At 45.4% G+C, this 26,310-nt stretch overlaps 1 protein-coding gene across 2 annotated transcripts in view; it reads right to left on the bottom strand.

Annotated features, from left to right (window-relative positions):
* The window catches only part of SMARCC1 (SWI/SNF related BAF chromatin remodeling complex subunit C1), a 94,568-nt gene that overhangs the window by 55,322 nt on the left and 12,936 nt on the right, over nt 1-26,310 (bottom strand). For both annotated transcript variants that reach the window (XM_077936627.1, XM_077936628.1), the window contains exons 6-16: nt 25,700-25,769; nt 18,710-18,779; nt 17,007-17,082; nt 14,703-14,828; nt 13,983-14,107; nt 12,060-12,184; nt 9,044-9,103; nt 7,064-7,101; nt 5,989-6,110; nt 2,756-2,827; nt 213-326 (exon numbers count right to left, since the gene is read on the bottom strand). In XM_077936627.1, the coding sequence (XP_077792753.1) occupies nt 213-326; nt 2,756-2,827; nt 5,989-6,110; nt 7,064-7,101; nt 9,044-9,103; nt 12,060-12,184; nt 13,983-14,107; nt 14,703-14,828; nt 17,007-17,082; nt 18,710-18,779; nt 25,700-25,769 (998 nt within the window). The remainder of the gene's footprint in view (nt 1-212; nt 327-2,755; nt 2,828-5,988; nt 6,111-7,063; nt 7,102-9,043; nt 9,104-12,059; nt 12,185-13,982; nt 14,108-14,702; nt 14,829-17,006; nt 17,083-18,709; nt 18,780-25,699; nt 25,770-26,310) is intronic.

Raw genomic sequence — 26,310 nt, 5'->3', positions numbered from 1 at the left:
GAAAAAGCAGCAGGTAAGAAAATGCAGGGCTGTATTTGGGCATAGAGTACATGTTCTTTGTCTTTCAAGCATTAATGTGCTCATCCCTCAATACTTCCCCAGCCCTGAAGTTTTGAACAATGGGGTTTTTAGCTTGAAAGGGTTGATTAAAAACAACACTTTGCTGAGTTGAAGATCCTGTTCCACCTGCAGCCAAGTAAAGCAAGACTTACCGCATTACTGCACAAACGTCTCCAGTCAAGTTCCTTCTGCAGGCAGTGCTAGTCAAGTACTCTTGAGGGTTTAAGCGGTACGTATCAATCATGAAATTGCGGTAAGCCAAATATCTGGAAAGAAATCCACAGACATAATATGGATACACCTTCCCACTGTGCGTCACTTGAGAATGTTAGGGTCTTTTTATCAGAGAAGGCTATTACGATGCTGAATTACTCACCCTTCACCCTAAGGTCCCAGGGCAGGTTACGATGCAATACTAAAAACAATTTAAAGCAGCGTACAGTCACAAAGATAAGGAGGTCCCTAAAAATATGCACCTCAAGTGTCAAAAGCCAGGGCGAACAGATGCCTCTGTGGGGGTGGAGTTCCATAACTTAGGGGCCACCATAGAGAAGGCCCTCCCAGGCTGCTACCAACCCTCCTGCCCCCTGAACTTCTGAGGGTGAAGAAAGTACTACAGGAAAGGAGGCGGTTTTTCAGGTGATATTGACAATTTAACTATGTGGTTGATCATTAACAACCTGTCTGAGGAAAGGTCTATAGAGAAGCGAAATACCTTCAATCTCAGTTTCTGAATTGAACAGACACGCTGACCTATTTCAAACCAAACCAAACCAATTCCTGTTATGTTCAAAACCAAGGCCTGCTTTGACTAGGGACTGAAGCAAAACAAAGGGAAATGAGGGCTTCAATGTGCAGCTTTTACGCCATGTCTCATCTACTTGGGTGTCCTCGGTTTACTAACAGGACACATACCTTTAGTTACAACCCAGGCGTCAGAAGAAGTTTTGAGTTTCAGTTCAGTGGAGCCTTACAGAGGGGGCAGCAAGGAGGGCGCCTCTGGGGCAGGAAGGTGCCGGCTATTCCAAGGCCACTTCCCTTATGCAGTAAGCCTGAGAGGGTTTCACACATGGAAGAGCAGCTGAGGAAGACCAATTGAGACTTCAGCCTGCTTCCTTCCGCACTCTTCCATGGTGAAACCGGGTTGGGGGTGGAGGCGAGAACAAAAAGCAGAAAAGAAAAGGAAAATTGGAGAGAGAGAACAGCAAACATTAAGAAGAGGCACACAGGATAGAAACTACGGAGCTCAGGAGGCAGAAAGCAGGAAAATATTATCCAGCAGCTATTTCCATTATGTAAGGGGAATACATTTTCTCTTTATCTTGTTGGCCCACTTAATGATTTATCTTCTAAACACTTCATTTTTGCGCAGAAAAAATAAACCAATGCAAAGTAGGGCCCAGGTGAGCTGTCTCTCTTTAGCACTTTCCTTGGTGCCTCCATCCCTAAAAAAGTGCAGGTTAAAACTGCTCTCTTGGATGTAAGCCAGATGCCTGGCAGCAAAACCTCTCAGCACTGGCTCCCAGGGAGGCAGCCCTCTTTCTCCTGCATTACCGGATTTAAAAAGCATCTCAGAACCTACAGCCTCTGGCAAAATATCTTTTATTTGGAGCTCCAACCTCCCCGCCCGGAGGGCCAGGCCAGGCACAAGAACCCAAAGCCATCCAGCTATTGTTTTTTTTGGTGGGGGGAGGGCGAGGGAATCAGGCTTTGGAAGTGAACACTTTTTAAAAAAAATTCATTCTTCTTTATTGATTAAAAATTTACATATCTAAACAAACTTTATATGCTATCTCTTTACATATGAAGAAAAAGAAAATTATGTCGAGAATAGAAAATTTCCAAAGGAACAAAAAAGAGGAAAAGAAAAAAATAAAGATATAACAAAGATACGAAGTATAAAAAAAATCGAAAGAGGAAAAGACAATACAAGATTATTTACACAATAAAAGTGTTCAACAACATAATCTTTCCCATCCTTCTCATTTGGAAGTGAGCCCTTGGGAGCACAGAAGCATTGAGGAAGGCTGCTTGGTGCACAATAAGGAATGTCCATAGCTCTGTTACACAGGACAGAAGAGGAGACAGTTTGCAGGTATAAAAAAAAACCAAAAACCCGTAATGATCATCCAAAGTGGAGGACGGGGCAGATGCCCCCCCCCCCCTTGTCTCAAGGAAAAGAAGCCTCATGGCTCCTGCTTCTATCAAAATTCCAAGCCTCAGGAGTGGATTTTGACAGTGGGAGGAGGGGCAGGAGAGAACAAAAGAGGAAGCTCTGTTCTGCTCATGGAGGTCTGTTGGACCAGCAGAGCTGCAGTACTGGATACGGCCCAAAACACGCAGAATTTCAGCATGGCATGAAATCCTTATGAAATTGACACAAACTCCGCGTTTCTCCAAATCCGTCTTTCCAACACCAACTTTGTATTTACTTCCATGTCCTTACATTATGCTGGATGCAGGCTGCACTCAGCCCTCAAAAAACTCACTTGCCTCTGAGTGAGTTGCTTCTAAAGACAGTGTCCGCAGCACATGGAAAGATCCAAGATGGATTCCTTCTGCTGTCTCAGACAGGCATGCATGCAGGAAAATACATCTGCACCTGTCTGTAATGGCCCTGGGTATAACCCGCTGTACCTATTATAAGCAAAGAGGGGGGCACAATACATGCTTACATTGTTCTGCTTTTACTTACATTTCTGGGGTCTTAGATTTGTTTTTCCCATTGAAGAATTCTGGAAGAGCACGGCGCTCGATTACATGAATACTGTGTCAGGAGGAAAAGCGGAATGTGGTCACTGTAGAACATGCCCAGATTCACTCAACACTCTGATCACACACTATAAACTAAGCAACCACGGCTAAGAGCATGACATCTATCCAAGACAAGACCTTTTCTATAAATATAGGTTTAAGAAACAGTTATTTAACCTTAAGAGTCTTCAGATCACTAATACCAAAGGAGGAGGGAATAACATTCTGAATCTACATTTGCAGGAAAATAAGTTTGGAACGAAGTGTAGTATTGGTCACAACTGCAGGAACCCATAGCTTTTGGATTTTCTATTATAGCATTACTATCGACTTCAATATGTTACAGTCTTAGAGGTGTAGGATAGTCACAATGTCCACAGTAAAGAGAAGTGCTTGCTTTACACATTATGGGCTGTAGCAAACAGCCATGTCAATGCTAAGAAATAAAGAAAACAAGTTTCTTTTTTAAAAACAACAACCCAAAGCACACCAACTCAACATATATGGATCTTGAGGTTTCAGCTCTGCTTCCAATTCCTTTAACATACAGAGCACTCTTCTGCTTTCTCTGCAACACACCACAATGTGCAGTGTTCTGGATATAATCCCTTTACCATCAATTGAATTATGAAATGGATTTTCTATTTGAGAGAACGATCGAAAGGCTAGTTCATTTATTGAAAGATTAGGTCGAAAATAATTGGGTAATGTGAATTTTCTTCCACAAATTGCTTTAATAGCCTCCAAGAGAGACTGCCATTAACAGAGGTTCCTGACTTGAAGGTCTTCACATGCATTTACTTTAATTGTCCTCAACTGCCCCCTCTCCCATAATAGAGCTGCATATATAGAAGGTGTTTCTCGGGATTTAGGCCAGAGCTGAGTGTTAGGACCTTCTCACCCAAGAGTGCTTGGGCCACTGACTTTTAACACACAGGAACAGAAAAGCAGGCCCTGCTGGATCAGACCGCCATCCAGTTTCCCACGGTGGCAAACCACATTCTCAGCGGAAGCCCAACAGCAGGACATGAAGGTAATAGACCTGAGCATCCTTTACTGATGCTGGTGCTGTGTTAATTTTATTTATGGTAAAGGTAAATGGACCCCTGACCATTAGGTCCAGTCGTGGCTGACTCTGGGGTTGCGGCGCTCATCTCGCTTTATTGGCCGAGGGAGCCGGCGTACAGCTTCCGGGTCATGTGGCCAGCATGACTAAGCCGCTTCTGGCAAACAATGCAGCGCACGGAAACGCCGTTTACCTTCCCGCCGGAGCGGTACCTATTTATCTACTTGCACTTTGAGTGCTTTCGAACTGCTAGGTTGGCAGGAGCTGGGACCGAGAACGGGAGCTCACCCTGTTGCGGGGATTCGAACCGCCGGCCTCCTGATCGGCAAGTCCTAGGCTCTGTGGTTTAACCCACGGCGCCACCCGCATCCCTTTTATTTATGGTACCCAGGTTTTTATTACAAATGTTATTGCCTCATGCTTAAATTGATATAGTGCACTGGAGGCTTTAGGAGGAAAAGTGACTCAAAATTTGCTTTGAATTAAAGAAACACCATTCTTCTCAAGCACTAAAAGCTGTATATGGAAATTATTAATTGAATTAACAGGACAAATGGCGAAGAATACCTACACATCCTATGCTTCTGGAGGAATGTTATCTCTGGCATGTTGTGCCTGACTTGGTTGAAACACAAGATTTAACGTTTGAAAGATTCACCACGGAAATGAAGGGAAACAGGCGGACATGGATGTAAAAAAACCTCCTCCTTTTTGGCAACCAAATGACGCAAGTCTCGGAACGGCAATTATACCAGGCCAATTTGCATTCCGTTTAGAGGGTAGTGTCTAGCCTAGTTACAAGTGCTTGGGCATGCTTTGGATACGAAAACACTTTCCCCAGACAGCCATTAGACAAGCTGCGTCCACATACGTCAGAGCAAGGCACTTCAGGGCCGGAAGAATCAGACATGATTTTATTCATATCTACAACTGCATGAGGAAGACGGGTCCCATAGCAGCAAGGAAGAGAAAAAATGCGGAACAAAATTGGGGGGGGGGTATTCAGTGTGCCACTCAGTTTTCTTTAAAGGAATTGGGAATAATTGGGTTCTTATTTTTATGTGTAAAAGCTGCCTTGAGGGGTACAAATAAATAAAAATATAATGATAATAATAATCACTTCAATGGGCAGTGAAGGTCTAACTCTGACATTCAGAAAGCCTACATGTGTACAAAATTAAGTGCAGTCTAAGATAAGCCATAATGCAGAAGATTTAGCATTTTATCGAACGCTACCCGAGTGGTGTTCAACTTACACAATGGGACTTTCACTTCCTTTCCTTTCCCCAAGCCCGTCCCACCCCACATCAGCTCTGAGGGTCAACAATCTTCTGGGGCAGATTTTGAGGGTGTGTAGGGGGGCTGCAGGGGAGTGGAGTGAGGGGAGGAAGCTCCATTGTACGAGTAGCACAGCAGCGATGGATAAAACTCTCAGGTTCCCGGGCCTGACACCTATTACATATTCAGCAGCGATATGGATTTATCTACTGTTCTGGCTGAGAAAGTGACCTCAACGCACACATTTAGGACATGCTGCCTTCATTTAGGGAGGAAGGAAGAAGCGGAGGGGTGCACCCCATTCTTTATTCCTGCACTTCAGAATCCATTCAAAGGGAACAGAAACAGCTCATCTTGCAACCCAAGCACAACATCTATCCAACCTGGTTTGAACATCTGTAGTGCCGAGCTCTACAAAGAGGTTTGTTTCACTTATTTAACAGCCCTTCCAGGCAGGAAGCTGCTAACAGCCAGTCTACAGGCTTAAACTGGTCATGGCCCACCATGCTGAGGCAGAAGGCAAGGTTAGTTTTAACCGACCATACGATTCCTGGGTTATACCTGGGCCAAGTAATCTAGCATCCAGAACGGTTTGCAACAAATGGTGCATAGAGGCCAGTTTAGCTGAGATAACTACAAAATGAAAATATGTGATGTAGAGTGGAAAGGAAGGTTAATGTCAAAGGCTGCAACTTTCAGATTGAGGTAGTTTTTACTGCTGTGAAATACATCACAGGAACATGAGGACAGGTTAACGTGCAAGTGGCTGTCACACATAGCAGACTCTGGACCTGTGACAATTCCCTGGCTCCCTACACCCTAGAACGTACCAGTTATAGTCAAACCAGGATGCATAGCTGGGGATAATGATGTGATTTGTCTGTTCCGTGACATTGTCTTCTCCGGTATCTATCGAGCGGCTCTGGTCACCTTTGTTGGGATCTTCGTCTTCCTGCAGGAGGAAAGATATAGAGTTGTTTGGGAGGTCAGCTATTGGCTGTGCAGACCACACAAAAAAAGTTCAAAAGGCCATAGTGATGTCAGGGGGCAGCGGTGGGAAACGTTTTCTGGTCACAAGGCCAAATCTTGAAACTTCTGGAGGGCCCAATTTGGCAGGCGGGCAGGGTTACCCACCTGACATCACAGTGACATCAGTTAAAGCTGCACTTTAGTTCATTTTTACTCATTCTTCTCTAAACCAGTGTTTCCCAACCTTTTTTGGGCAAAGGCACACTTGTTTGATGAAAAAAATATTGAGGCACACCACCATTACAGCCCCGTGACGTCAGCGCGCAGCGTCACGCCGGGAGGGAAGGGCGCCGGGGCGCTGCTGCTGCCGCCGCCGCTCCTGGCAGGCATGGGCCCAGCTGAGGCGGCGGCAGCTGTTGTGGTGGTGGCGGCGATAGCGGGCGGAGGAGGGGGCGGCGGCGGGGCCGAGGTGGCCGGCGGCGGCGGGGGAGGTGGCGGCGGGTGGAGCAGGAGGGCGGCCGAGGCCGGTGAGGGAGTAGGGTTGCCCGGGGCTTGAGGAGCCGTCGCCGGGAGTTGCTGCTGCTGTTGTTGCCGCTGCTGCCCGGACATGCCGGCCTCCTCCTCGTCCGCTGTCTCGCGCTCCTCCCTTTTGCGCGCGCTGCCCCGCCGCCGCCCCATTGGCCAGGTCCTGTCAGCTGATCCTGTGTTATTTCCTGTGTGTGTGTGTGAGGGGAGAATGGAGAGAGAAACCTCGGCACCACCACCGCGGAGCCGCCCCCGGCTCGACGCGGATCCTCGCCGCCGCCGCCCCGCCTCTCGCCGCCCAACTCGCCCGCCTCCCTCCCACGGCACACCAGGCAACGTCTCGCGGCACACTAGTGTGCCGCGGAACACCGGTTGGGAAACACTGCTCTAAACGAAGAGGTAGCAGTTTACCTTTCCTCCCGTGGCGACCGTCTCCTCATCCTGCTCATCTGCAAAATAAACGAGCAGAGAGAAATAAACACAACGGCACAACTAACGATCCTTTACACTTCGTGCCATCCAGATGTTTTGGACTACAACTCCCATCAGCCCCAGCACCCCACAGCCACGTTGGCTAAGGCTGCTGGGAGCTGCAGCCCGAAACCCTTGGGGGGCGCCTGGTCAAGGAAGGCTGCTTTACCATCATTGAGCCTCAACGGGGCAATACCTGTAGCAAGAACAAGAGCAGAAAAATATGCACAAGTCATTGCTGGAGAAGTCATGTGACTTGGCAAACAGTGAGCCCATCACAGAAGAAAGAAAAGGAGCAAGGGTGTATTCCATAAGGGCCAGTAAATGGGCACTCACTTAAGCAGCAGCCTTGTATTATTATTATCTGAAGGAGTGTCTCCACCCCCATCATTCTACCCGGACACTGAGGTCCATCTCCAAGGGCCTTCTGGCGGTTCCCTCACTGCGAGAAGCCAAGTTACGGGAAACCAGACAGAGGGCCTTCTCGGTAGTGGCCCCCGCCCTGTAAAACACCCTCTCACCAAATGTCAAAGAGAACAACTACTACCAGACTTTCAGACAACATCTGAAGGCAGCCCTGTTTAGGGAAGCTTTTAATGTTTGATGCATTACTGTATTTTTAATATTTTGTTGGAAGCCACCCAGAGTGGCTGGGGAAGCCCAGCCAGATGGGCGAGGTATAATAATAATAATAATAATAATAATAATAATAATAATAATTCTCCTGCATTTATTTATATCCCACCTTTTTCCTAGACCAGAAAGGGGCCTGTGGCATGGGACTCAGGGGGCCAACTCACCACCATCATGCCTGTTCCTGCTTTAGCTGGGAGTGGCCCTTCTCCTGCACATTGTCAGGCTCAGTGGGGAAGAGAGGAGGGATGCCCAGGGGAGTGTCTGCTGGGACCATCACTGGGCACCTGCCTTGCTCCATTCCCCTGACCTTAGTAAGGTAAAGATGCTGCTTAAGTATCCTTGATTTCCCTTAACATTTTTGTTGTGAATGCCTTTTTGGTAGGAACACGGATGTGCATTGTTTTAAAACACTGTTGGAATATATTGAATTGGTATCATTTGTATTTGTATTTGCATTTCTGTATTTCTATGTAACTGTTTTTTTCCTGAGAACCACCTTGGGAGCCCTCTTGGTTGGAAAGCAGAATATAAATAATCAGTGACGTAAAAAAGCAAGTCAGAGGCTGTTGAACTCCTGGCCTATAAAGCCCTACTTGGCCTTGATCCACCATGACTCACTCCATGAGACCACCTGCCCATTAAGACCAGTATGAGAGGCCCCTACTTAGGGGTTCCTTCCCACCTAAAGGAAAAACAAGCTGGGAAGCAATAAAAGCTTTTCGCCAGTTACAGCCACAAATCTATCACTACCCTGCTTGGAAAAGCATGCTTCCACCTGAGGATATTTAGGGGAAATAATCTAAGACCTTATTTTATTTTTAACCCACAAAATTACAAACATTTTTGGGACTCACACTGTTTCAAATGCATTTAACAAATTGCCAGTTTCATTTGTGAGTCTGTCATTTGTAACTGTCAGAAAAATTGTGAAGGTTCAGTTAACGCTAGTGGCATTGTCTCGAAGAAATGTGAGCTTCCCTGAACATTGTTTTAGTAGGGCAGGATATAAAAAGACTTGCCATGGCACTGTCAGCTATTTTAGTGAAGAATCACCCTTCCCCTACCTACAGAGATAATTTTAAATGCCTGGGGCAGTTTTAAAAATAATAATCGTCTGGCAGCCTTTTGGAGGCTTCTCCCCTCTGCATCCTCCTTTAGAATGAGAGCCCTCCAGAGAGTAAGAATAAGCCTCTGGAACGGGCTGAGTTACAAAGCAAATACAGTTGCCAGCCTCAAAGAAGAGGGGAAAATCCATCATTTAAAAAAACCAACCAAAGAACTTACCAAGGTCTGCTACTGTTCCTCCTTTCACAGGAGTGTTTTCACTATCTTTCTTTGGATTTACTGCAAAAATTAAACAAGATTGAGAACGTCAGGCTGTGCCTTCTCTGCAGTGACACTGCATGGGTCGTTACATTATGCAAAGGTAGCCTAGCCACCTCTTCACTCTCCCCACCATCAATCATATGGTTATGAACCGCATTTTCTCATTATCTGGCTTTGCACACAATGAGCCCCCATCCCAAGCTAACAATCTTCCTTTGCATTTGTTGGTGAATTAGACTTGATAAATAAAGAACTCAAGGTTAGGCTGGGCAAGGTTAGGATGAAAAGCAGTGAGCGGTTCATTAGGATCATCCAGTTATGTTTTTGGTTCTCATTAAAAAAAACTCATGAGCAAAGACTAGGACTGGCTGCATATAAGTTGAGGCTAGATGACCAAGGCCTGATCAAAGCCCAGCTGACTGACTTGCTACCCTACAAACAGCAATTTTGAAGGACGCTGTCCTACTACCTTAACACTTGACGGAAGAACCATCAAGCCTTTCTATTCAGACTTGCTGTAAGTAGTTATTTTGAAAATCAGGTTCTTGCCTGAAACACCAAGTCACTGCTACAGTTGAGTCTTACTTTCCCAGGTTTTTAAGACAGAGACCACTGAAAATCTCTGCCCAATAAAAAGAACCAAAAGGAGGGGCCAGTTGCTGGACCTGGCATAAGAACCATCTAGTTGAGCATTGTGTTCTCACAATGGCCAAGCAGACCATCGCAAGCAGGACCTGAGAGCGACAGCACTCTCTCCACCTCTGATTCCCACAGTACAGCTAGAAGTTACTTATTTCCTAAAACTGAGACACCGCTTGATTATTAGAAAAACTCACAAAGTGGTTTACGAAAAAGATAAAGCAATACAATTATCTATAAGAATTATTATAATTCATAATTAGACTTCCAAAAAGTTAAAATAACAATAGACTAAAAACAGATTAAAATCTGCATAAACATAAGATGAGTAGCCAATGATAATTATCCACCCTGAGACTGTGTAGGACTTCCAAGACACAACTGGGAGAAAGACCTTTGCTTCAACAATAGACCTTCCTTGTTTTGTGGCTTGAGACTGAATTGCCCACGCAATGGGGAGTTAAGTAAGCTGCACTGTAGACATCAGCACTGCCTTTGTGCCTTGCCGCTCCTTTGCCAGCCTAATGAAACACTTCTAAAATTTCATGCTCAAGGCCTGTCAAGTGGGAGACATGCAAGTGCACAGCCGAGGTGTTAGAATAAAACACAGTAGTGATTGGGGGGGGGGGGGACAGAAGCCACTTCCTTGTTCCAGCTCTGCAGGAGACCAAGGAGAAGACTGGTCAATAAACATGGGTGCAGGATTTGTGCATTCACAGCTTGCTACATTTAACTGTTTACTTTGCTGATCTGTCCACCACAGTTCAGAAGAGGATGACGGGCACCACGCCTGCTGCAAGCCCAAGAGGGCACTGCTGTCAGCTTGCAGGCAAAACTGATTTGTGTTCTCGCAAGGGTCTTTTGTGAGTAACTGTGACGAGCCATTATTCTTACACATTCTGGAAATTACTCTCTTGCCCAGTGCTGAAAATGTTACTTTTTGCCCATCGCTTCTCATGTTTCTGACAGTCATCTGTCTAGCGCAGCCTCTGGTGCCTTGTCTACATCTTGTGCTAAACATGATGATGGTAGATAAGGAACAGAGCCTTCCAATAACCGATCAGGAAGCTCCAGCTCCAGATCAGCAAAGTATTATGGCAGTATATCTTTTAAGCACACATTTTGCCGAGGAAACACGCTCCTCTTTCCAACAGCTAAAAATGTACACAAAGCCAGCTCTGAAGGGGTTTATTCAAGATCAAAATACAGACTAGATATTTTCGATGCTCCGAAGCAACGGAAACCAAATGCACTACCACAATATATTCGGGGGGAAACAAACATTTATGTTGGCAGCTGGGGATTTATCCATTGGGAGGGAGGGAAAAGGTATCTGGGTAGTGGAGCTGATCACATAACTGTGAGCCAATTACGGTCTGCAAACACAGACAAACGAGGCAGTTTTAGAAGGAAGACGGAGGAAGTTCTGGATAGGAGAAGAATGTCAGGCTTGCTTCAGGAGGAAGGAGAGACAAAAGAATGGAAGAATTGGCGGTTGAGCCACCTCTTTTGCAGGTCAACTCCAGCAGGGGCTTGAACACATTGCCTTAAGACTTTTAACATGAACAATTGTTTTCACAAAGGGAAGCAAAGATTGACCTTTAATTCTTGGGGCAGGGGGGGCCCTAAGAAAACAGGAAATTCCTAAATCATGCTCACATTACACTGAGTTCCGGATTGGACACACACTCTCTCCCTTCCGCTTTGAATGCAGGAGAGGTGCAAAGAGCTTCTCTCTGTGAGTAAGCCTGATGTGTGCGCCATTGGAGCAGTGTTCGGAACTCCCACTGTTTTAGGCGCAGTTTGCGACAGGGAAATGTCATTAGCGCGAGCAGTTTCTGAGCCCTGGGCGCAGTACTGCACCTAAGATTTCAGATTAAAACTGCAGAGTGGAAGGAAAGGAGGACCTTTTTCTGCCTCCCCACTTCCAGCTACCCTCTGAAGACTGGAGAAGAGACCCTCTTAAGAATATTAGGGGGGTGGGCAGGGGAAGGACTAGACTATGTGAAAAATGAACGTAATATTCATTCATTTTCAGCTTTGTATTCTTGTTATAAAAAAGTTCGCCTAGACATTCTGTTGTTGCACTCATAACCTCGATTTAAGGTGCCATTTAGCTCCTAGTTTTCATATCTGTTTCTAACACTGCGTTGGAGAGAGATCTCTGCGCGCATGGCAAGAATGTGTTGTGCTCTGCAAGAGCAGTCACTCAAACTCAGGTTTTATGCAAAAAGTCCAGTTCCGTTCCATCAAGATTACCCATCGTCAGCATCAACAAACAGGACATGGCAAAAGCCATGGTACGGAGACAGCTCAAGTATCTGGAACACTGTACCATTTTTAGGAAGTACCACTTCTTCAATGTTAGGCACAGGGGTTGGATCCTCCATGTCCTTGGTAAGATCTTCTTGCTCGTCTTCTTCCTTTTGCCCTCGCCTTTTCCCATATAGGCTTGCTTGCCTGTGACAAATTAAGCACAAACAACAAGTCACCTAATGCTTTCCTAACATATGGCTGCATCAGCTACATTCTGTACTACTGTGATACTGCATCTGAAAAGTATGGGCAGAGCCCATGTACCTGTAAGAAACCTCAGGGCAGTGCTATTCACTAGGTGAATAGAAACCACAATATTTCTGGCTGGATGGCCATCTGTCATGGATGCTTCACTTGAGAATCCTGCTTAGCAGGGGGTTGGACTAATGTACTGGGTACCTTGGGACGCAGGTGGCGCTGTGGTCTAAACCACAGAGCCTACGGCTTGCCGATCAGAAGATCGGTGGTTCGAATCCCTGCAACGGGGTGAGCTCCCGTTGTTCGGTCTCAGCTCCTGCCAACCTAGCAGTTCAAAAGCACCTCAAAGTGCAAGTAGATAAATAGGTACCACTCCGGCGGGAAGGTAAACGGCGTTTCCGTGCGCTGCTCTGGTTCGCCAGAAGCGGCTTAGTCGTGCTGGCCACATGACCCGGAAGCTGTACACCAGCTCCCTCTGCCAATAAAGCCAGATGAGCGCCACAGCCCCAGAGTCAGTCACGACTGGACCTAATGGTCAGCGGTCCCTTTACCTATACCTGGTACCTTAGGAGTACCTTCCAACTCCAACGAATTTCTAATTAATATTCTGAAGCTAACAGTGATCATTTTGTAGCGGTGTGACTCTCTGGGACTAGATAGATACGCCTGGCAGAAATCAGTGACTGCAGGCAAATGCATTCTTCTCCATTTGTGGCATAGGGTTTTAGGAGATATGGAATTGGGGGTAAGTCTTATTGTACTAAGGAAAGGAGGGGTAGACAATTATGGCCTCCTTTTTTCCAAGCTTCTCTGCCCACCCACTGAGCCACATTTCAGCCTTTTTAATGTCGTCAGTCCAGAACAGACCATTAATCATTCATAATATAATCTTAAGTGGCAGATCTGGTGTGTATAACAGAGACGTGGTTTGAAGGCCCAAGAGAGTCTGTCTGAATCCAGTTATTCCTGATACAAGGTCACTGAAAAGGAAGTGTGGGGCCCTACTAAGGAGATGGTCATGCTTAGCAGGGGCTCAGTCTAAGGCACGGCCCATTTTGCGTGTGTACACATAGTACAGGAAATCAGGACAGAATAAGGACTCTGCTTCAACCCACCATGAACAAGCGAAGATTAATTCACTAGACTGGATCTTTAGTGAAGAGCCCGGCTTTCAGAATTTCAGGAATTCATTTCTGGAGAAAGCTGTTATCCTAATCAATAATGCTTCCTTTAAAAAAATTATATACACTATGATGCTGTTCAATTGTTTTAATTTAAGCTACTTTGAGGGGCGTATGGCAGAAAAGTCACACATAAATTTCAAATATGAATAATGTGTGCAATAGCTTAGGCTCATACAAGGAAGAAAACAGTTGTCGTTTTTTACGTTCAACAACTGCACCGACAACTGTATTAAAGAACAGAGTTACATCAGGACAGACTTTGCCATATTGAGAAGTAAATTTGCTTATTAATGGTCTCCGCATGTCAACTGTGAGGCGCTCATTAGATTGGAAGTAATGACTGCGTCAAGTTTTCTTCTCCTGGCAGGAGGTACATTCCCCTTGGATGATCAAGGAATGAAGCTCAATGTGCGGCATTAAACATTCATGGACTCAAGGAGACGGCATCTTAGCAGGCCGCTGTAAATGTGGAGTTGAGCCGAGCTGCTGGCTCATCTCTCTCTCCCTCAAATATTTCAGAAATAAATTATTGTAAACTGCAGGAGCTGCAGACTACTCACCCCTTCTTTCCGGCTTTCTTCCTCGATTCTGCTGGGGTGGGAGGAGGTGGCGGTGAAGGGGAGTGCCGCCGTTTTCTGGCACCTGTGGCTGCCTTCCTATCTCTCCGTTCAGGGCTATGGACTGGCTGTCACGAGGGGGGGGGGGAGGTCATCAGCGATAGGCATAACCTGTCCAGAACTAAGATGCACTCTGCTACCAACCAGGGCCTAGCACTGTCAGTTTTTGCTTAGTAAGATTTCAGGGAGAGGCTGCCAACTACTTAAGGGTACTACTACCCAGCCCTTCAAAGATGTACTGCAAAAATCCACCTAAGGAAGCAAGGTAGGCTAAAACTTCAACATATGAACTGCTGCATGTAAAAACTGACACATCACACACACACACACCATGGAAAGAACTAGTCAAAGGGATTCAGGCAAAGTTAACAGGTCTAAAAACCCCTCTTGGCTCCAGCAGACCAGAAAATGGGAAATAGATGGGCCTGTGGAAGGTCAACAGAACTGGTCCCTGGCTCTTCCCAAGCAAGCTTGTTCACTTGCCATTTCAAGGAAAATTTGAGTCATAGAGCTAAGTCCCACACTAATTTCAAGAAGAATACTGGCATTTCTTCGAGAACCAGACAATCGGCTTAGGTATAGCAGCACTGAGTAAAACGAAAGAACACCCAACTAATGCAGTTATTGTACATTACATCCATCATATGAAAGAGGTAATCTTACTTCTTCATTTTTCATATAGATACGCTGGCGAAAGCTGACCAACTTCTTGTTCTCATCTACTTCATAATCTTCTTCATTCATCCATTCATTGAATACATCTGTGTCCAAAATCCACTTAGCATGAACCTACAAAAGCAAGTGCGACAACACACAGGCACAGAGTGCATTTGAGACAGTCTCCTCTCATTTTGAAAACACGTTACAAAAATTATTGCAATCCACTATGTGAACAACTGCAGCAAGCAAGAAAGTCAGAACTCCTTACTTCCACATTAATTTTTATTTGTCAGAATTTGTAAACTGCTCTGCATTCAGAGAACACCCAAGTAGTACACAGGAACAGAACACAAAATAGATCACAAAAAGCACTGCAACACAAAAACCACCAAGAATGAAAAACTGCAAAAAAGAAACGAAAATAATGACAATAATTTTATTGTTTATATGCTGCCCGTCTGAATGAGTTGCCCCAGCAATTCTGGGTGGCTTCCAAGAATGTACAGTTGCCTTTCAGGGGTTACAGAGACATGCTATTCATGTAGGTCTTAAATTGAGTCTGCAAAAGCAACCGTTGAAATAATCTCCAGTAGCAGAGCTGAGAAACATTCCCATGGTGGAAGTTGGAGACCAGCAAAATCTGGAGTCCAGCATGTTAGCCACTCCCAGTATACAGGGTGTGTTCATGAGATTTAGCTTGGCCTTCGCCAGCCTGGTGCCCTCCAGATATTTTGGGTGGCTGTGCTGGCTGGGGTTCAAGAGGGACGTAGACCAAAACAGCCCAGCATATCCAGTTCATAGCCAGAGAGGGGTCAACAAAAGGCAAGTGGAAGCAGCACCCACCTCTGTACAACTTGCCAGCCTAAAAGTTTAAAAAGTTTAAAACGGGTTCTTTTGCTTTTGTTTCAACAAGATTAGAGTTCAGGAGCATCTTATGTGGCACTAGAGTCCTGAGCCCAGTCTTTTTCCAGCCCACTGACACAGCTCTCTTCTGTTCCTTCACCTTAATTCTCATCACGTAATACTATTATTCTGCTGACTGCAGGAAAATGAATTAATGAATCCGGGAATAATGTTTCATGTTGTCACACAAGTACAGCAATTATCTGAAAAGAAGCAGTTCTATTGAAACAATTTCCTTATTTTTCTCTCTCAACAAATGAAAACAGCCTCCACTCACAACTACTGCACACAGGCCTCTAATCATTCTGAAAGCAGAAATAAGGCTGCCAGTGTTGTACTGCCTCTAAGTTCAACAGACTCCAGAAATTACGAACCTTGTCATCATTAGCATGAACTCCAAGCCTTTAATCAAACAGACCTCCTTTGCCCTAACAAGTTCTCATTTCCAGCACTAGGGCTTTTTAATGATACATTGGCCCTTAAAAACAAAAGGCCCTTGCAATACAATAACAAACATTTAATCTGGTTAATGAAATAGTTTAGGAAGGACCATTTCTGTGCTGTGGTAATGGGACAACCTGTGCTGGGAGCTGAAGTCCAGGCAAACCCCTCCTCTCTTACTTTCGGGGCTTATCTCTGCCAGGAGAGATGAGAGCCACCCACTGCATTGCTTAAATAAATAAAAAAAATCTCATTTAATTTTTAAACAATTTGCAGCATTGAAGAGCTCAATTCTAAACAGTTTTTTTTCTGCAGTTTCAATATATTTATTTCATGAAATTTACTTACAGCTTAATTGTAAAAAAATAAAAACACCTCAAAGACGTTTACATGTGTTTTTATTATTTTATAATGTAGTCTTAAAGTATTGGTTTTGGGGGTTTTTTATACCGCGGTACCTCGGGTTAAGTACTTAATTCGTTCCAGAGGTCCGTTCTTAACCTGAAACTGTTCTTAACCTGAAGCACCGCTTTAGCTAATGGGGCCTCCTGCTGCCACTGCGCTGCTGGAGCACAATTTCTGTTCTCATCCTGAAGCAAAGTTCTTAACCCGAGGTACTATTTCTGGGTTAGCGGAGTCTGTAACCTGAAGCGTATGTAACTTGAAGCGTATGTAACCCGAGGTACCACCGTACTATTTGTACACCACTTGAAATGTTTGTTTTTAAGGAACACCTTAGTTAAGTAAATAAAGGGAGCTTTTCCTGCTGCCATGGGAAGAATTATTTTGGTTTAGTAAGACAAGTGCTTTGTCTATTGCTATTCTAGACTTCCTGCTTGCCCTCTTTCGTACTTTGCATGTGTGAAACAACACGCTGCATTCTTTCAAATACCAGTATTTCCCTCTGGGAACGGAAGGCTGTGAAATTACGTCAGCGCAATTTCGGGAAGAGCACACACTCACCTTCCACGGCTTCTCTGGAATTGGAGGGTCTTCGATTTCGGCATCTATATCAGTAGCATGAACCCAAGTGTCATAGCTATAAAGGAAATTCAAAAGCACCAATGTGAACCCATCCCTCAGGTAGTTTCATTATGGTAGCACTGCCATAATAAAAGCATCCAGTGATTTTGCATCACACTCATTGTAAAAGAAAGAAAGAAAGAAAGAAAGAAAGAAAGAAAGAAAGCCTTTTAAAAGACATGGCATGCTGAAGCTGGGAAAACGTGTTGAAATAAGTGTAATGAAATAGCAGATCTGGTGGGAAAACATATCTTTGGGCAAGGCAGTAGACACAGGAGTTGATCAAAAGGAGCCCTCGGCTACCATTTCAATGGAACAGCTGCTCAACACCTTAAAGAGCCCAGCATTTATTTATTTCTACAAGAATTATGCCACTTAATATAATCTAATCCGATTAAAAGAAAAAGAGCACAACACAATTCAACATTTCCTTTAAACTATTGATAAAAACATGATAAAAACAAAGCAATTGCAAGGCTAAGGCTGCAACAGTTGACCCAAAACAACATAATGTGTGTTTATGAAAGGATGTGGACAGCGTGACAGATGGCAGTTTCCAGCCAGTTACGAGGAAGGAATATATTATGGATTTTTGGTGTGGGTTATTGTTTCTCAAGATCACCGTATCTTCTTCTCTCAGCAGAAGATGGTGCAGACATAATGTCAAAACATCACATGTGGTTTGTTGTACTGCCTGGACCAAGAATCACGGGGGACAAAACTATGGCTTGCAAACAGCCGTCAAAACAGGATCTGAACCACAGTCTGAAGACAGCCTGCACAGGATGGTTTAGGAAAATGGCAGTTTGTTATGACTGCACTGAGGGACTGCTGTTTGGGAGAGCATCTGTGAATTATCAAGGGTGGTAAGGGGGAAGGAAACCACACAAACTGGAGTTTGCTTGTCTATTTGGTTTGGGGTCTACCCTACGGTTAGGGAAAGCCATGGTTTGGTGTTACTTCTGAACCAATCCTGCATTGGCTCCCAGTACGTTTCCGAGCACAATTCAAAGTGTTGGTGCTGACCTTTAAAGCCCTAAACGGCCTCGGTCCAGTATACCTGAAGGAGCGTCTCCACCCCCATCATTCTGCCCGGACGCTGAGATCCAGCGCCGAGGGCCTTCTGGCGGTTCCCTCATTGCGAGAAGCAAAGCTACAGGGAACCAGGCAGAGGGCCTTCTCGGTAGTGGCGCCCACCCTGTGGAACGCCCTTCCAGCAGATGTCAAAGTGATAAATAACTACCTGACATTCAAGAGACATCTTAAGGCAGCCCTGTTCAGGGAAGTTTTTAACATGTGATATTTTATTGTATTTTTGGTTTTTATGGAAGCCGCCCAGAGTGGCTGGGGAGGCCCAGCCAGATGGGCGGGGTATAAATAATAAATTATTATTATTATTATTATTATTATTATTATTATTATTATTATTATTATTATTATATTATCAAGGTGAGGATATTTCATGTATCTAATGATGGATGGTCTTTTATAGGGGTCACGGCAGCAGTGCTCTTGGACAAACATCTGTGCAGCCAGCCACCTTGAATTTCAAATGGTAGGGACAGAATGTATCCCTCCCACCCGATAAGCAAGGGGCAATATTTTTGAAAAATGGGTACCGGCACTTCAACCCTTGTCATTACCTGTCTGGGTAGTAGCCCCAATGCACAAGAACTTGCTTGTCTTTCTTCATTACAGGTCTTAGCCACTCTTCTGCAAAAGGGAAAAAATAAAATGCCATCAGGGTCAGAAAGTGATCCAGCTTTAACACCATTCCAGTTTCACAAGCTTGAAAACATTCAGTTTTGTCATCCCAAAAGGAAGAGTTCACTAGGGGCTGGGTTGGAGATTCGTTTTCTTAATGGAATGTCCATCTACAAAGGGCTCACAACTAAGAAGCAAAGGTAGAGTTGGAAGGTAACTGCTGCTCAGATTGGCTCAATTCTCAGTTTCTGGGTAAGAGCTTTGTCAGCGTGGAGCAAGGAGAAAAGCAGTAATACAGAACACAATAGACATTTAGTGATTACAGTGGTACCTCTGGTTATGAACTTAATTCATTCTGGAGGTCCATTTTTATCCTAAAACTGTTCTTAACATGAGGCGCCATTAGCGAAAGTGTGTCTCCCGCTGCACGCACGCCTCTGGCACGCCATTTCCACTCGCATTCCAGGGCAACTACTTCCGGGTTAGCGCAGCTCATAACCCGACGTGTGCGCAACCAGAAGTGTGTGTATCCAGAGGTACCACTGTATTTTTATTTCCAACATTTATACACTGCCAAACAGCAGTGTTTGCCTGTAAACATTAAAGTGTAAAACAGGAACAGATGATGACATCCATATAGCAAAGTTCACACCAAAACTTTCCCACTTCTTAAAACTCCAAACACATACAAAAGACTTAGGAAATCACTAAAAGATGAAAATGCCCTAACACGGGTGCCCTAGCCAGGCAAGTCTCTCTGGGCAGGGCATTCCATAACCAGGGTGCCATCCCTGAAAAGGTCTTCTCTTGTTGCACCCACTGCATCACATTTGGCAGGGGCATCCAAAGAGGGCCTTAGAGGCTTCTGGTTCTGGTCTGCCTTAATGGAGGCAGCTCCCACAACAGTGGGAGAGCATAGGCCATGGAAAATCAAGAACAGAGGGTAAATCATTCCTGGAAATTTCCCCCAGGGATGCAGGGGAATGGGCTTCACATGGAATGCAGGGGTCAGTGAGGAACTGAGTACAAAAGCACCTGGCCTGGAGAAAACCCTCCAACGCCGCCATTAAGAAGCAGAGGTTCTCCTGTTAATTAGAGCTTAATTGGACTAAAGTACAGGTGCGTGCTAGGAGAGATAAGATCACAAACTGCAGAACAAAACCATCTGCAAGGACTTTAAGGTTTGAACTTGAGATAAGACTTTATTCGGTGCAAAAGACGGTTGGGGGGGGAGGGGAGCCTGTAATTTCTTTATTTAAAGTTTTCTTCTCTACATTTAAGATTCAGCAACCCTCCTCTGAATGTTAGTTCAGATTATATTTGTACAAGCAAGGATGGAAGAAATTGGATTATAAATATGGAATATAACTTCGAATTGAACTGTGTGTGTAAAAAAGAAAAGAAAAAGGGAAGCAAACTATTTTGAAAAAGGTTTACAGTGGAAACTTAGAACTGACTATTCCCCATCCTTTATTATCTATGAAGTAAACTGAACGTTACGAGGAATTAAATTTGGTAACACCTAAGTTCCCACTGTATAGGATAGCTGGCTGGGACTGATGGGAGTTGTAGTCCAAAACACCCAGAGGGCACTGGGTTGGCAATGGCCACTTTATTCTTATTGCAGCCTTGTGCACAATTGGAGCAAAGGCTTTGGTCCTCAAAAGGTCCCTGTAGATTTCATTACTCCAGTGAAACTATTAAATCTGAGCCCTATCTATTTCCCATTAAAATTTCTAGAAGTTGGAGACTGTATACATGTTGCTTTTGCAGTGATGAGGGTTGCCACTAATGGTGCATCTCAACTCTTCACCCCCACTCCTTCGTCTAGAAAACCTGCTCAGCAAGTTACTAACTAGCTTTTAATTGCACTTGAGAAACGTTTTATTCTGGTTGTTCTACAGAGTTTTCACAATGTTAGCCGATGTGAGGTTCTTGAAGGGACATAAAATGCAAATAAATAAATTTGCTCCATCATTTCAAGGTCACGGGAGTTTAACATTAGTAAATGAGACCCTGTGGATATGGAGTACAGTGGTACCTCGGGTTAAGTACTTAATTTGTTCCGGAGGTCCGTACTTAACCTGAAACTGTTCTTAACCTGAAGCACCACTTTAGCTAATGGGGCCTCCTCCTGCTGCTGCGCCAACGGAGCACAATTTCTGTTCTCATCCTGAAGCAAAGTTCTTAACCTGAAGCACTATTTCTGGGTTAGCGGAGTCTGTAACCTGAAGCGTATGTAACCTGAAGCATATGTAACCCGAGGTACCACTGTATTGTTCCTCTGTGCAGCTTTGTATTTGGCAGGTTGTCTTGAGTATAGCATTTAAATGACTCAGTGATAATCACACATTTCGCGGACAATTCTTAAACCTGCCTTTAACCATAATATGTCAGCATCTTGTAGCTCAAACCTATTTCATGCAAATGGAGGAAACGGAACGTGCACAGCTTTACTTGGCCAATGCTATTGTGACGACAATCTTGCAACCAACGCGTGGCAGAGGACGGGATGCTGTGGGGAAGCAGAGATGCTGAGGAGCAGGCTGGCTGGGGGCTGAGTGACAGGTCATGGAGAGTTCAGAGAGAGGAGAGGAAAGTCAGTCGCTGCATGCAGCCAGCTTCCAAAAGTGTAACACAATTCTTGGCATAATTCCTCCCTCTCTTGTTCCCTCCCGCCCCCCACCCCGGACTTTCTCAGGCCGAGAACCAGGGCAAAAGCAGCATTCGCACACAGAGCAGCTTCTGCTCCCCACATCTGCTCCCTTCATTATGACCTCTGCACATCCTGCCAAACACTATTCCTACCCTCCCCCTTTTTTCTTTCTTTTTTGTAATCTGCACTCAGCCCAGCTCAAAAGGATCGAGCTTTCTTCCAGATAAAGGAAGCGGAGCACAGCTTTCAAGTGATACTTCATTCCCAGAAAGAGGAAACGCTATTTTTGAAGTGAGAAATCCTATCCTCCCCTGAGGGCGGAGCGGGCTGACACGGCAGAATTTCAAGGCCGAGCAGATCTCACAGGAGTCTAGACCGCTGCCGGAGTGTGCTTGTCATTGGAGAGACGGGAGGCTGCTGCACCAGCAGAGAAGCTCCTCTGCTCAAAGACTTAGAAAAATGTAAGCTCTTTTACAAACACCGCACGGTAGCACAGATTTGGCATGCAAATCTATTCTATTCCCTCCCAGAAGCAGTAGTTGGATGCCACCAACTTGAATGGCTTCAACAGAGGGTTAGACCAATCCATGTGGAGCGACTCTGTCAATGGCTACTAGCCAGAATGAAGATGTTCCCCCAACACTGTCAGAGGCAGTGCTCCTCTGAATACCAGCTTTTGGGAAGCGCAAGTGGAAAGAGGGTTGTTGCGCTCCAGTCCTGCATTCCTTGTTTCCCACAACAGGCATCTAGTTGGCCACTGTGAGAACAGGATACTGGAGAGGGGCTACTGGGCCTGATCCAGTAGATTATTCTTACATTCTTCACTCATTTTAAGAAAGTGTCAGAAAGGTGGTGTCAGACGCATGACTCTCCTTCGCCAGTGTTCAATTGGATTGTTTTCGTTTTAGAGCCAAAACTCTAGTTCATGGGTAGGCAAACGAAGGCCCCCGCGGGGGCCGAATCCGGCCCAATCGCTTTCTAAATCTGGCCCGTGGATGGTCCGGGAATCAGCATGTTTTTACATGAGTAGAATGTGTCCTTTTATTTAAAATGCATCTCTGGGTTATTTGTGGGGCATAGGAATTTGTTCATACCCCTCCAATATAGTCCGGCCCCCCACGAGGTCTGAGGGACATTGGACCGGTCCCCCTGCTGAAAAGGTTTGCTGACCCCTGCTCTAGTTGGTTAGCAATTCTTGCCTCCCTGTTTTTATTCTGTCTTGTTTTTATAATTATTGTATATTGTTATTATAAGTATTGTATTTTTAGCCACTGCTGGTCTATGACTGTAATAAACTGATTGATTAAGGATTGGGGCAGCTCAATTGGTGGAGCATGAGACTCTTAAATCTCAGGGTCTTGGGTTCGAGCTCCACGTGGGGCAAAAGATTCCTGGACTGCAGGGGTTTAGACTAGATGACCCTTGCGATCCCTTCCAACTCTACAATTCTATTATTTTAAGAAGAGGGTCGTCGTCCCCCCCAAAAAAAGATGACTAGAAAAAAAAATGTTGACAGCAATGGGAAAAAATACATCGATACAGAGAACACTGCCCAGATCAACCAAGCATATCCAAAAGCTGGGTCTAGGAGAAGAGCAAGTTTCCCTTTTCCACGCTGAGTGGGATGAAGAGAGAAAAGAACCTCTTCCCTTCCAATGCAAATACGTTCAGTCAAAAATACTCAGTGACCCACATAAGGACAACAGTGTAAACAAGCAGGCACGTGCTCATACATGCTTTTTTCACGATGCCATTACAGCAGCTCTGCTTTGCGCTTATGCAGAAGGAAAAGATGGATGGACCAGAACAAAAGGCTACTAAGCACAAGAGGCTGCTTTAGGGTAGCACCTGAATTTTTCTCATTTTTCCCCAACAGCTAAATAAAAATGACTCGCTGCTCCCTCTAAACAATCTCAGATTCAATACAACGCAGCAGAAAACACATCACAATGAATTAAGCACACAGGAAGATTCAACAGACACCACTAGAATGCAAAACACACACAGCATGGATGATGAAGCCACTGTGCGCTCAAAGCTCCACACAGATGAATGCTGCCATCTAGTGTTGCTCCGAAACAGACTGGGATCAGTGGAGTGGTGGTGGTTAGAATAACCCCATTGTCATAGAATTATATGAGTTGGAAGGGGCCCTGAGGACCCCCTACTAAGCAGAAATATCCCATCCAGGGATCCAACCTGCAACCTTGGTGACATTAGCACCACACTCTAACCAACTGAGCTATCCATGGATAGACTATGGATAGACATGGTGCTCTTCATTGGTGGTTCTGATGTCTGGGCATTGCAGACATGGCTTGCTCTTAATGGACTTGCTTTAGATAGCTTACCATTCATGGTTTGCTCACACAAACAAACAAACAAACAAACAAACCACAATCTGAGTTTGTATAACACAACACGCAATGCTGTTGTGTTTGTGCCACATTTGCAAGGCAGCAGTGGGATATTCAGAAGCAAGCTGTGGTTCAAAATGAAATGGAGGCTTAGCATGACATGCAAACCAGCTCACCATATGCATGGCTCAGAACATCTAATGGGATTTCTCATGCTAATTATTAGTTTGAAAGGTGCTGCTCTGTGAATAGATACTTAAATGATTCCACCCCCTTCTCCCTTATGGCCTTTTCTTCCTGACACCTCCTCTCAGATCGGTAAAGGTAAAGGGACCCTTGACCATTAGGTCCAGTCGCGGACAACTCTGGGGTTGCAGCGCTCATCTCGCTTTATTGGCCGAGGGAGCCGGCGTACAGCTTCCGGGTCATGTGGCCAGCATGACTAAGCCGCTTCTGGCGAACCAGAGCAGTGCATGGAAACGCCGTTTACCTTCCCGCCGGAGCGGTACCTATTTATCTACTTGCACTTTGACGTGCTTTCGAACTGCTAGGTTGGCAGGAGCTGGTACCGAGCAACGGGAGCTCACCCCGTTGCGGGGATTCTAACCTCCGACCTTCTGGTCGGCAAGCCCTAGGCTCTGTGATTTAACCCACAGTGCCACCCGCGTCCCTCTCAGATCAGTAATGTGCACCAAACTGTTCCTCGAAAACCCATCTTTACTGTAAGACCCCACACCAAGATAATCTCCTCCACTGTCAAAATTAAAATACCCTGCTCCATGTGGGGCAGGGTATTGTATTATCCACCTGTATGCATTTGTTTTGTGGGCACTGACAGCGTAAATGAAGTTATATACAAACCTCAGTACCCTGAAACCTATTAAGATATTTCCCTGTGATATCCCAGGTAATGCTCAAAAACCATTTCCCCCATTCCAAGGTCTGTAAACTGAATGAAAAAAGCTATATTGATCAAACTACCCATTAGGTTTCAGACACATCTCATTTCACTCTGTATAATGAATAAATTGATGGTTTCCACTCTCCAGAACACCTCCTTAGTATTTTTTTTAATCTTTTTTTTTATCACAAAACTGATGGGACTGGTACAAAATATTTCATTTACTTAGAATACCGTATTTTTCGCCCTATAGGACGCACTTTTCCCCCTCCAAAAATGAAGGGGAAATGTGTGTGCGTCCTATGGGGCGAATGCAGGCTTTCGCTGAAGCCTGGAGAGCGAGAGGGGTCGGTGCACACCGACCCCTCTCGCTCTCCAGGCTTCAGGAGAGCCCCAGCGCCAGCCCCACAAGGTCGGAGGACAGAGGGAGGCGGAACGCCGCCATCCCGCTATCTCCCGAAGTGGTTTGGAGGCTGACAGTGGGGAGACCCCGCTGCCAGCCCTGCAAGCTCCGCGGACAGCTGGGAGGCGCAGCGCGTCTTCCCACTGTCCCCGGACCTGGTCTGAAGGCGGGCGGCGGGGAGAAGAGCGCTTCTCCCCGCTGCCTGCCCCACAAGGTCCGGGGACAGCTGGGAGGCGCAGCGTGTCTTCCCGCTGTCCCCGGACCTGGTCTGAAGGCGGGCGGCGGGGAGAAGAGCGCTTCTCCCCGCTGCCTGCCCCACAAGGTCCGGGGACAGCTGGGAGGCGCAGCGTGTCTTCCCGCTGTCCCCGGACCTGGTCTGAAGGCGGGCGGCGGGGAGAAGAGCGTTTCTCCCTGCTGCCGGCCCCACAAGCGCGGGGGGGGGGGGGATAAATTTTTTTTTCTTTATTTCCCCCCCAAAAAACTTGGTGCGTCCTATGGGCCGGTGCGTCCTATGGGGCGAAAAAATACGGTACTTCTATATCAGCTTTTGGTCCAAAGACCCTTGAGGTAAGTAGTAAGAAATGAATGAATGGATGAATGAATGTATTTTACCTTCATCCAATGAGGTAGGAACAGGATAAATATGGTGGGTGGCTTTAGACTTCTCATCTGTGACTGTGCCCTAGGAAAGAACAAAAACAGGTATTGCATTAGGAATATGTTAAGGAATAAATGCATAAAGAATCACCTTCCTTTCCCAGCAACATGCCATATTTGGAGCCTGGATACAACATGACACTAGATGGCATTGGAGTAGTGATCTATAGGCCCCATTTCCTCAACTGGACTCTGGGCATAGTAAGAGCACACCCATTTTGCTTTCTTACCAAGGAAAGCCCCTGAAAAATTCCAGCCGTTAGTGCAAGTGAAGTAGTCTAAACCTTTTGAGAAACAGGGGAGTCAGCTATTAATTCAAATAAACTACGAGCATCACCCAGCACTGATCCCACCGTGAATCTGCACATTAGATTTATTATACACTAGTTTATACATAAATTGTTTTGTAAGCATCATCATTTGCAATTCAGATTTCCTACCCCTTTTAAATGCAGATTTGTTTTTGAAGCTATAGGCAAATGTTTTCATTACTTGCCGGGGGGGGGGGGTCTAAGTTGCTATCCCCTCCAGCTAACAATGGAAACAAAAGACTCCTGTCTGGTGGG

The sequence above is a fragment of the Podarcis muralis genome, chromosome 12 (genome assembly GCF_964188315.1).
Source record: "Podarcis muralis chromosome 12, rPodMur119.hap1.1, whole genome shotgun sequence".
Taxonomy (NCBI): Eukaryota; Metazoa; Chordata; class Lepidosauria; order Squamata; family Lacertidae; genus Podarcis; species Podarcis muralis.
Note: the sequence above shows the minus strand (reverse complement) of the source record. Positions and strands in the feature narration are given on the sequence as shown.